This window comes from Aplysia californica, unplaced genomic scaffold (genome assembly GCF_000002075.1).
Source record: "Aplysia californica isolate F4 #8 unplaced genomic scaffold, AplCal3.0 scaffold00506, whole genome shotgun sequence".
NCBI lineage: Eukaryota > Metazoa > Mollusca > Gastropoda > Aplysiida > Aplysiidae > Aplysia > Aplysia californica.
The window spans coordinates 233,949-246,018 of NW_004797776.1; the positions used below are offsets into that span (position 1 = coordinate 233,949).

General features: G+C 36.9%; 1 protein-coding gene across 1 annotated transcript in view; it reads left to right on the plus strand.

The window, feature by feature from the left end:
- Positions 1 to 12,070, plus strand: part of LOC101849152 (golgin subfamily A member 2) — a gene marked incomplete at its 3' end in the record, with an annotated part of 40,888 nt that overhangs the window by 2,268 nt on the left and 26,550 nt on the right. The window contains 7 exon segments of the mRNA XM_013086797.2: positions 2,059 to 2,193; positions 2,763 to 2,839; positions 4,471 to 4,534; positions 7,355 to 7,411; positions 9,919 to 9,999; positions 10,788 to 10,889; positions 11,594 to 11,687. Coding sequence (XP_012942251.1) covers positions 2,059 to 2,193; positions 2,763 to 2,839; positions 4,471 to 4,534; positions 7,355 to 7,411; positions 9,919 to 9,999; positions 10,788 to 10,889; positions 11,594 to 11,687 — 610 coding nt within the window.

Genomic DNA, 12,070 nt, shown 5'->3' on the forward strand with positions numbered 1-12,070 from the left:
GTAAAAACGATGTCACGCAATTCAACAAATTTCACGCAAATATCAGTCTTTAAGATCCAAAGTTATAAAGACATAGAAAAAGTGATAGCAGAACTAGATTAGAAGTTCTGCACTAAAAATCACATGGAGATGCCAAGTTTCATTCATATGCTCAAATTCATTACTGACTTATGAACAGTTTTTCCTCAAAATACATCAAAACATCTTGTCCCACATTTTGGCGATTTTTTCCTATATGAAGGTCCTCCAACATTTTGCAAACAAAAATCCCAATAACTTTTTTATTTAGTAATGGATTTTTAAAATTTAAAAACCATAGTTCTTAAATTTACTTTATTTTCATTTAAGCCCATTTTTAAACAATTTGGATGAAAATTTGATTGTTCATTGTCATTGCTACTTTATTCGGACTCGAGTCCGAAAAACATTTTTTCATTCATATTCGAACTTGAGTCCGAATAAAAAAATTTCTTATTCGGACTCGAGTTAATTTGTTTTGCTTTTTTTTTATGAAGAAAAAAAATCTCTACTTTTATCTTGAATGGAAATCAAGAAGATGGCCACCAAAATTTGGTGATGTCAAAAGCTTTATGACTGTAAACATTTACTTTTTTTTTTGCTTTAAAGTCAGCCTTTTAAAATAGTATCCACAATGTGTTTTTAAATCGACATTTCATTAAAGGTGTTGGGCTGAAAAAATATAAAAGTTGCCTAATCGGTGGAAAAAGACTGTGTTTCTTCAATTTCGTTTTTCCGACGAGTGCCTGATTTCACCACAGTGCCTTGCATTTTTTATAGTTAATAGTATTTTTTTTTGTTTCAGTTGATAGTCTTTAAAGCTTTGTGTATTGATCACTTTTTTATGAAGTTATGGTTGGTGCTCAAATGCGGGGTTTTCGCATTACAAGTCCAGGTTTTATAATTAGGAGGGAAGTAGATCAAAGGCTTTTGCTGCAAAAGATCAGTTTTAATTGTTTATTTGTGTATGTGTGTTTTAAAATTTTGAGTTAATGCAAGCTGAGTGTGGAAAAAACATTCTATTAATTCAGATGTCTCAGTCTAAACGCCGTCTAAACACACTGAAGTGACTGTGCAAGTACTGTTTTTTGTTAAATCATTATCAGGGCTATAAAATTATATTTTAAAAAATTGTTTGTTAATAGTTTTCTAACTTCAAATGTCAGGTTTCGGTATTATTGATTTTTTTCTCTCTATGGTCTCTCGTTTGGGTTCTTTTTCTATAAGTTTTACACAAATATTGAGTTTATATTAGTCACGAAATTTTATGTAGACCTAGTATTTGAAATATTTGATGGTTTTTATTAAAAAAGTGTTCGCACTTAGCTTACATCATGTCCAATAGCAATTGTAATTTCCATGCTTTGGACCTATCAGGGGATTCTTCACGGGGGCATGCCACCCTGAAGTTTTAAAAAAATGGGGTTACAGGGTGGTATGCTCCCTTGTTTTTCCCCATAATTCCATGTTTTGTTAGGTTTTAAGTTTTCTTAAAAAAATAATTGATTTCACACTGCGACAGTTTTATTGACCATAACTGCAGCAAAAAATACTCAGTTTAATCCCCAAATCAGTGTATCAAATCAAATGTGCAGGAGGGAAGGTAAAAAATACCCAGGTATCCTCTGATTGTTATGGTTTGGGTTGCCTTCTTGTGTACAGTATCCTCTGAAGGCGTGGTGTTTCCATCTCATCTCAGTCCCTACTCTCGACTTAAAACAACCTGAAAAGCACTAAAGGCTTCCTGTATTCTTTTGAAAAGCATGAAAAATTTTCTGTTACCAAAAATATCTTTCAAAAACATATTTGTAAATAGTTCTGTAAATTTAAATCAGGTTCTTGGTATTATACTTGCACTACCGTCTCACGCTGAGGTATTTTATAGCTCTTTTCTTGTTCATTTTTATCCGATTTACACAAATATTGACTTTATATTCGTCTTATGTTTTCAGCGTTAGAAAAGAGTAGAATTTCTAGTTTATTTGTTTCATGTGCTACTACCAGAAGTTTAATTTTTTAATAAACTTTGTTTCTGAATAGCTGAAGCAGTTCCAACGGCATCGTAGCGCATCTCGGACACGGGACTCTGCTGAGCGAGAGCTGCCTAGGGGTCATGCAGCTGAAAGGTCCCCACGTAGTGCCTCCCCTCGCAATGCATCCCCACTTCCTGCTGAGGTGAGCTAAGGAGATTTTTAAATAATGATTTCCATCTTTCTGGGTTTTCTTATTATGTGTTTGGAGAGTATCAGTGGACTTCCTGCCTGTTTGTCTTATTCTGCATATTGCTTTTTTCTAAATCGCACAAAATTAACTGTCTCCTAAATAATCTAATAATAGTGTTGATAGGGGTGTTATATCTGTACAATTTTCTCAAGATTAGTTTTGTTTTTGTTGCATATGTTCTTGTTTTCTTTAGTTATGTTTGTGTGGGCATATTGGACTTTCTTTGGTTACATGAAGTTTCTTGTCATAATTTGTTACGCATTCTCTGTATTTGTTGTTTTCATTGTTGAAGGGGTAGGGCTTGTTTGAGTAAAGCAAAAGAAACAAAAGGAAGTTGTGGAATAGGTGAAGGACAAAAAGATAAAATAAGAAAGATATGGGGGTGGTAAAGGAGGGAAGGTGGGCAAAAATTAATTTTAATTTTAGACAGAGGGTTTGTGTTTACAATTTTTAAGATTCAGAGTATTAATTTTGTTTTTTTTCTTGGTATGCCCAAAATGTTTTTCTTTTCTTTTTTCCAGCAAACTGAGACCACCAAGGATGTGGTTGGTGTAAATTCAAATGGGTCGAATGCTGAGGAACTTGTCGATGACATTCGGTGAGTCCGGCGAATTTGCTTTCAACTCCATGTAGTAATTAGTCAGTGAAGATTTGCAGGTCACTGAGATCCCAGGAACAGGTTGATCGGCCGGGTGATGCTTGTGCATTGTTATTGCCAACAAAACACAATGTTTCAAACATTTTGTTTCTTGTCTTATGAAAGTTCATACCACTTTCTTTTCTAATGCGTGTCTGTGGTGTGAATGTTTTTTTGGGGTTTTTTAAGTTACTACCCTGTGGGTTGAAAATGTCTTTAAAAAAATGTTGACTTCTGATTTTCACAATTTGCTTCTTGCCAGCCACTGCTCCGTCTGTCACGTACACTTCACAAAAAATTTAGGACAGGAGTCTAAAATAAGATGTCGATGCATTTTATTTCTAGATTGAGAAAAGAAGGGAGTTTGAGCCCGGATGGGGGTTTCTCTGGTGGTGGTGTCAGTCTTTCCTGTTTACTTCTATACTGTAATACCACTATCACACCAACCTGTTCCTGGCTATGTGTGACTGCGATCACTCTGTCTCACCATAAGCTACAACTCAACAACCTCTTCTGTCTTCATTGTCTCTCATTCCTGTCTGATGCCTTGTTTATTTCGCAGCACTGTGTGACATGAATATTACCTGACTGAGACTGTATATGATTGGGGAGTGCCCTTGGAGAATTTGTACTTCTTTCCTGTCCCTATGTAGGGTGTGGTTTGGTTTGCTCCTGCTTTCCTATCAAACATCTCTATAAAGATATCTCTCCTATCCTTCTTCTTTTCTTTGTATGTTACTCTCAAATAACACTTTTATAACGTATTTTATTATATCATTTAATTATGTATTTTTGTTGCAAGTGCTGCAAAACCCTTACTGAAACTGAACCTGTCTCTGTCAAAGGAGCAACTCTATAGTTGTGGGTCCTCTGCTGAGTGCGGCTACTTCTTATTTTCAGAGCTTCCACTGTTTGTGGTTGGCAGGTGCTCTGATGTGGTTTGCTACTTCTTTTCTTTATATATATCGCCTTTATCTCCTCTCCTCTTTTTTGTTTTTGTTACTCTCTAATCTTCGGCTCCAATATTATCATATTGTGTTGCAAGTGCAAAGAGTTTCCATTGTCTCATAGTGATATCCCAGGGAAATGAACTCATTATCATAGGTAGTCACAGTGAGTTACTTCTAGTTTGTGCTGCATTTCCCAGTACTAAATGCCTGTGTATGTGGTTGGCAGGTGCTCTTGTGTGGTTCGCTCTTTCTTTCCTATTTAACATCTATCGCCCTTATTAAATCTCTCCTCCTTCTTTTTTGTGTATGTTACTCTCTTGTAACACACTTATTCTTCGGCACTTATATGACCTTATTGTGTTGCAAGTGCCTTAAAACTCTTACTAAAACTAAAAATGCCTGTGTGTTGCCTGTGTGTTTGGATGGTTAGAGGGCATGTCTTGCTAGTTGTACTTTTTGTGCTATTTCGTCAGCCAGCCATTTTTGTTGTCAGTCTGTCTTGCTTTTGTCCAGCACTTTTTTACTTTCTTTGTCTTTGAGCTTTTCCTTTGACTCCAAAAACCACAAGAACTCAATATTACCAATCTGATTTACTGCATGACTGGGACAGACTCTTGATCTAGTATTCTTCTTTCATTCCAGGACGACAGCATCAACAGAGAGTCTCCAGCAACTGTCTAGGCAGATCAACGGTTTGCTGTCTGAGGTAAACACTCAGACATGTTGCTCCATGCTTATTTGTCCCAGCTTCTCTTACCGCTCTGTTTGCAATGGGCATTCTCATAGGGAGCATATAAAAGGAAGGCCTCCATAATTTCTTCATTGTAGCACATTTTTCATCAGTCTTTCTCAGTGCAAATTTTCCATTTTGAATGGTTACTTTTTTTAATAACTTCAGATACAAGAAAAATTGTTAATTATGTTCACTGATGGAAAATTGTGGCTTTGATTGAGCTTAACTTGGACGTTTGAAGAGGCTGTATAAGTGACAGTGACAAGGTTTTGTTTCTTTCATTTGGTACCAAAGATAATGAACTTTTGAGAGAACCAAAGGTAAAATTTGATGAAGATGCTTAATTGATCTCCTTTTTGTTGGATGTTAAACGAAAAGTAATGCTCATGTGCATATTTTATTCAATACAGTAAGAATTATTGTACTTTGTAAGTTATTAGATTATTATTGATCTCTGTTTTCCTACTGGTTATTTTGAAATTTGTAGAAAGAGATGATGGTTTGCCATCATTCATTCGCATTTTATCTTTCAAAACTTTTAGAAATAATGTTTTGATTTGACTGGACATATTCTTGACTTGCACTGGGAATGTTCTTTATTTCTCTTGTGGTTAATATTGAGCAATCCTTGTCTTTGCTGACTTGTTAAAAATGGGTTGACTTGCATGAATCTTTGTCTTTTGTTCTCTTGGTTTACCCAGCTTAACATTCTTGACTTTTTAGAGAAGTTTTGGTGGCATGCTTAGGTAGAAGGGGAAGACCCATGTTTTCTTTCATCCAGTACCTGCTCTTTTCTCTACACTCTCTTTCCTTTAGCTCTGTCTTTCTTGTTTCTCCTTTCTTTTTTTTCTTCTTTTTTTTTCGTAAGTTTTACGGCGCTGGCAACTGCATAAGGCCATATGAGCGCACAGGACACATTAAACACTTTCAGTGGGTAGGAAATTTTTAATTTCGCCTAGATGGCGGCCGAAGCCTACTCTTATCGATTTTGGACCACCAAGGGATATTAAACCTGTGCAGCTTGCACACGGGACCTCCAAGATTTTTCACCCATATCCGAGAAGGCTAGGTGTTAGATCTTACCTACTATTAGATCAGGGATGTGGCTGAAAGACAGCAGTAAGAAGTAGCCAAGGAATAGCAGTAGAAAGGTTTCAGAAAGAGTCAGGAGCTTAGAGGAGGGGGCGAAGGAGGTGAGGGGGTGGGGGCAGTAAGTGAAGATGAAAGCAGACAATAGAACTTTGTTATAGAGCAGGAAAGGAACTGATAGGAGAAAATTTTAGAGAAGAAAATTTTCCGTTGCTATCCGTATTCAAACTCAAGACCTATTGAATGAGAGGCGAACACCATAACCTCTCATCCACGAGAGCCCCCTTGTTTTTCTTTCCTCACTTATTTTGTTTTCCGTTTTTTTTATTGTCTGCTTGATCAGCGCCTGTGGTTTGGCACCTCGCCGCCATGTGCAGGAGACATGATTTTGATATCCCATGTGGGGAGGTCATTTTCCTCAACAAGTATATCTGTCTGTCTGCTGGGACATTGTATTCATCTTAGCTTGGGTTGGCCCTGACAGGCAGGGTCAAAACTTGCCTTGTGAATTTTCTAAAAAATAGTATCGATGGGTGCATAACACTTCTACCGTAGCTAATTTTTTTTTTTACGTTAGCCTGGACAGGTTGTTGATATGGTCTGCTTCTTTTATTTTATTTTCCTCTGATACTCTTATCTTGGCTAAATGCTGTCTCTGTCTTGCTGACTCACAGCATGCTGCTGTCTGAATGCCTGCCTTTTCTTCTCGGTCTGCGACACTGACTGCTGTCAGAGCAATTCTAATTCGCTGTGGTTGCTCCTGCATTCAATTTCTTTAACATGTTTTCGCACTAAAAAAAGAGTACATTTCATTTATTGACTTTAATGTGTACCATGAATGATATAGCTTATTTTAGAGACGACTAAACCAAGTCAACACAGTCTTACCTTTCACATGAAAAAAGAAATTACCGAAATTTGGAATAGTTTAAAATGTCAGCGATTCTGATTTCATCTAATTGGAGGTATAGAGTGGACATGGTTGCCCCCAAGCTGTAGTTTCCCAATGTGACTGCATGCAGTTGTATTTTCCCCAATAGATTTTCAAGTGTGCTTTGATATATGCAATCAGGCAAAGTTGTCGCTTTTCAGGCCAATGTGTTCACAGTACTGGGTGGAGTTTATATTGTTTGTTGCAGTCTCCTGTAGCAGAAATGTGCTTATTTATGCCATACCTCCTGTATGTGCCTGTGCGCTTAATATGTTCCTATAAATGTTAGTAAATTCATGCATATTTGTAGGAATAACTATTACTTGATCTATTGAGGGTGGCAGCTCTTTTATATCTCTAACTTCATTCTTTTTTTTATTGATTTGAATTTTAGAAGAACTTTGCAGTGTTGTGGTGCTGGGTTTCAACTCTTTAGTGTAGTGAAAGATCTAGTGCTGCTCTAGTTCTTCCTAGAGCCCCTGTCTTGCAAGAAACCCAAAACAGTAAAAAAAAAAAATATGCCCAAACAATGTTACGGCTTTGCTCAATTTTTTTTTTCTTTAAAAAAAAAACAACTCCCAAAACAATATTGCTTTTCTATTGACTGTTCCTCCTCTCACCAGATCCGTGCATGGAGTTTTGCTATTTTTACCCGTTTCTGCTGTGTGTTGATCTGTTGTTGGTGTTTGTGTGTGAGGTTGTGAGGTGAAAAGCTGTAGGAAAGACTATCCTTACTTACAGTCTTGTCTTGTTTTGTGGTGTGACTATTTCAGTCGGCAGCTTACCTGAACGGAGAGGAGGCCACTAGCAATGGGATGCAGGAACTGGAGGTGCTATTTGTTGTTGTGAACTGACGCTTTCATTTTTGTGTTTTGTATGAATAATAATTTATATCTCGGCTTATTGTCAGATAATACAAGTAATTTATTCCTCAAGAGAAATTGCTCACTGATGTAGTACTGGTATGGCTTTGGCAAGAGGAAGAGTTCATTTTTCTGTCTGACAATAAGGTGTGAGATTTATTTTTTAAAATCCCATCCCATACTGAGACATTTTTTTAGTGGGGTTTGACCTTCAGAATGCTTTTCGACTTATTTCAGGCCTTGGCTATTTCATTTATTCATTGGACCTATCAATTCCTATTTGCTTTTGTAAGTAAACATACGCAGAAATCCCATAAAATAAGAACATAATTTTTTTTTAAATGGCACAGCACTCTTCATTATGAAATGGAAGCCATGAGTTTCATGTGGGAAATGATCTTAGTAGTGATCAGGAATTGAGGTTGAACTATTTATCTTAACAGATTTGTGTTGTCAAAGGCACATTTTTATTTACTGTAGACATAAGAAGTCTGTGGCACTAGCAAAACTTTCAAATATTTCTGTACAGAGGTAAGGTATGTGGTTTCATCGAGTTATGGGATGAAATATTTTTCTTTTGTGCCAATGTCTTCTTTGTTTTATAGCGTCTTAATGTGCATGAATGCAAATCTTGTGTGAAAATGGGGAATAAATCTGTCATCAGCATGCCTGATGCTGAAGTAAACATGACAAGGGGTTTATTGTGTGCAGAGTTATTGCAACATTTTCAAGCATGCTTTATTGTGCATGCAAAAAAACCCCAAAACATTTCTCCTCTGCATCATGAGAAATTTGTCCTTTTAAAAGAAATGAAAATTGGAAGTGTAAGCATGTGAGTGTGTTTTCAACAAGATTTACTTGAAAAATTGTCTAGTTTGGTTTAGCTAATTATTATTTTCTCTTGGTTAATGCACTTGGTGGAGGGAAAAACAGGTTGTTGTTTTTGTTTTTTTCCTATACTCTTCCACGACGCAAGTTTGTTTTCTGATTTTGATATTTAGTGTTAATCATCTGGAGGGATTTTGCACTCTGTTTCGTCTCTGATCCAGGTCAGTTTTAGTTACAAATGTAATATACATTGAAAGTTAGATTCATTTTATGATATGAAGTCTTGTATTCGTAGATCTTTTAGATTTTTATTCAAGTGGAGATTAAATTTTATCCAGGGAAAGTAATATCTTTTCTATCAAAATTCCACTATTTTTTCATACTGAAACGTTTACTAGTTCTGTAGCTACATACACCAGAATCTTTCTCCTCACCCCCGCCATTTAAAATTGTAAAATTAATTTTTCACTACAGCTTAAGATCTGAATTTTTATATTTTTCGTAAACCATCAAATATCCAGTTTACTAGCACTAGCATACCGGTCATATGAACAGAAACATGAAAACAAAAGAGTAGCCGAGTGCCGATAGGGTATAAATCCCTTTGAACGTTGGAATAAGAAGTCTTACAGTAGTTTCTCCGATGAGAACATTTTCATTTTGAAGTGCCTGCTAGTCTCCTCAGATACTCAAAACTTTTGTATCATTAGATGTCTGCTCACAGTAAGAAGTATTTTATGTGGGTTGTAAATGCAATTGCGTATGACAGATCCATGCTTTTTATGTTTTGTTTCTGTTTTTTGCCGCCTGCTTGCTTAGCTTTTGTCGTCCGTGTACTTATGTTTTACGGAAATATTTGAGAACACGCATGACATTTGTTGTCTGTATAGTCGAAAAAGCATTCCTGTTTCCAGATTTTAGATTTTGTCAGTTAAATGGAAAGTTTTGGATGTCTGGCTTAAACTTATATATATATAAGAAAATTATAATAACTTATTCACTCACTTTTTAAAATTATTACAGTTAGTGTTTGTTCTACCTGCCTTTATTCTGTCAAAAGATAACTTTGTGGTCTCTCAACTCTCTTATGAGTGTTACTCCGATTCAGTTGACGTGCTATATATTTACAACAAAGTTCTTGTAGTAGTGCTCTCTCTGGATGAAGCATACACCCAGCTACAAACTACATTTTCCCATTTCTCAAGTCTCTAGAGAATGTGAATGATTGGATGATATTATTGACAAGAGGTCTTACTTTACTGCTGTCGTTCCGCTGGATTTCTCTGCCTGTCCAGACTTCACCAGCTTGTAATGACCATCATCAAATCAAATTTTGTAATATCTTTTAGTCAAACACGTGTGAATCTAGGATACGCATGTTAGTGGGGACATTGTGGTATTGAAAGTGAGTGTCTTATACTTCTGGCTTTACTGCTGTTATTTGTCATCAATGAGTGGTTGGAGGGTGCCTTTAGTAGGTTCCAATCCTTTTCTTTCAATCAGTTGATTCTGTTTGTCTTTCTTGCTTTTTTTCTTAATAATAATTGACTGTCAACATGCCTTTATACTTCCCTTTGCTCTGACCAGATTGTTTTTTATTATTCTGAGCTAGTATTCAGGTTGTTTCTTGTTTTTTTCTGATACAGGAGAGGAACAGAGATCTGGCAGCCCTGTTGGAGAAACATTCACAGGCAAACGAACAGTTGAATCTACAAAACCAGCAGCTTGTGAGTTGTGCTGTGCTAGTAAATCTTTAATTTTAGTGGGATTGGGGGTGTATGTGTATGGGGTTGGGGGGAGGGTGTATATTGGATGTGTGCGTTTTTATGGAGGTTTGTATGTGTGTGTTTGGGGGGGGGGGGGGAGAAGTGCTCTTAAGTTGTATGTGCAAAAGTGTTTTGTATGTACGTGAGTGTGGAAGAGAACTGCATTTTATATTGAGTGTCAAAGTGTTTGCATAATCTGGGTAGTATCTGAAGAAAAAGGAAAAAAGCAGTAATACCATTTGTTGGCTTGTTATGGAGTTAAGAGAAAAATATCAGTGTGGGCTCGTGTCACTCTAGCGTATTATTGTATAACTTTTTATCAATTTGTGAAGATTGTTTTTCTAATTGAATGTGCTAAGGGCTGACGCTTTTAAGAGCTAACTGTTTAGAAGTTTTGTGTCTTTTTTTATTTTCCTGGTCCACAAGATGAGCAAGGGGCCCTTCTTGCATGTAATTTAAAACAATGTACAGCAATGTCATGTGAAACGTTATAGTATCTTCTCCATAGAATAGTCTCTTACCAGGTTGTTTGAGATTTAACTTTTCAATCTTTTCAGTCATTGTCCCTCCTATAGACTGGAACTGAATCAGAGAGCTTTGCTACATTGCCAGAGTACTTAGTTTCAGAAATACCAAAACAGGGATGATCGTTTCAAGTTCAAGTGTCTCACCAACTGAGTACATATCCATGAGTATAAGATTCATCGAGGTGTATCAAGTTGAAAGTATCTGATCGTTTCTCTTTCCAGCGCGAACATTCCAAATCCTTACAAGATCAGCTGGAGACTGAGAGGAGCTCATTCCATGAAAAACAGAAAAAAGACATTGGGTCTCTCAAGGAACAGCTGCAGGTGAGTGAAACCTAAGAATTGGGTGCTTGTACAGACTGAAAATATGAAGCTGAGGGTAGGAAAATTGAATTTCATAGACTTTGATCATGATGCCGGAGATAATGATTTTGGGCTTCGCAGGCCAAGATCACAGGTGGAGCAAATGATGAAAAAAAAAATAGAGCTGCATTCGCATGGAAAATGGTACTGTGGACAGGATAATTTAAGGAAGAGGGTTTGAATAGCAGAATGACTGAACCGTCTTCCTTACATACAGAAGTAGCTGCATCATTTTTGTCGGGATACAGATTAAAGGTTAGTTACTTTGAGATAAAGGTAGAAGAAATAGACCACTGGCTCACTTCTTAAGACTCACTAACCCACCAATGTAATGGAAGGAAGTTGTGGAGATGAGAGTATTTGTTCGTAAAACTAACTTAAGAGTATAAAATAACATACAGGTTAATGGTAGCTTGTCCCTGTTTGAAAAAAACTAGTATTTTTGTATTCTGTTTCCTTTTGTTTCATTAAGTGAAATAGATGGGTTGGCTAGCTTCCTTTTCTTTTCTCTTTTTTGTATGTGTGTGAACACTGATAGCTCTTGCGTCTCTTCTCTCCCTTTGTTGTTTCTGTCTGTCTGTTATTCTTCTTATCATCACTCATAGACTTGTCAAGTGTATGCGCTTCTCCTTTAGAGCTATTATTTCACTCTTCTCTGCTTTCAGGTTCATATACAAACCATTGGCATTTTAGTAGCTGAGAAAACAGAACTGCAGTCCCAGGTGAACCAATCACAAAGGATAGCAGATCAACGTATAGGTGAGTCTGTGTGTGGGTTTGGGGTGATCTTTTTGTATGTGGATCTGTAGTCTAAGGATAGACTGAAATGATTAAAGGTGTAGGCTTGGGAATGACTGACTAAATGTGTAGGTCGAGGGTGGACTGAGTAAATGTGTAGGCTAGGGATGAACCGAGATGAGAGAACGTGTTGACGAAGGTGTGATAATGTGTTTGCACCGGCGTGTAGAGAAGTGAGTGAATGTGTGGATGACAGGTGTACAGTAGTGAATGAATGTGTGAGTGGTTGGTGGACCGAAATAAATGAATGTGTGGGCAGTGGGTGAACTGAAGTTGGTGAATGTGTGGGATAGTGGTGGACTGACTTGAGTGAATGCATGTGTGGGTATTTGGGGGAGAAAGGG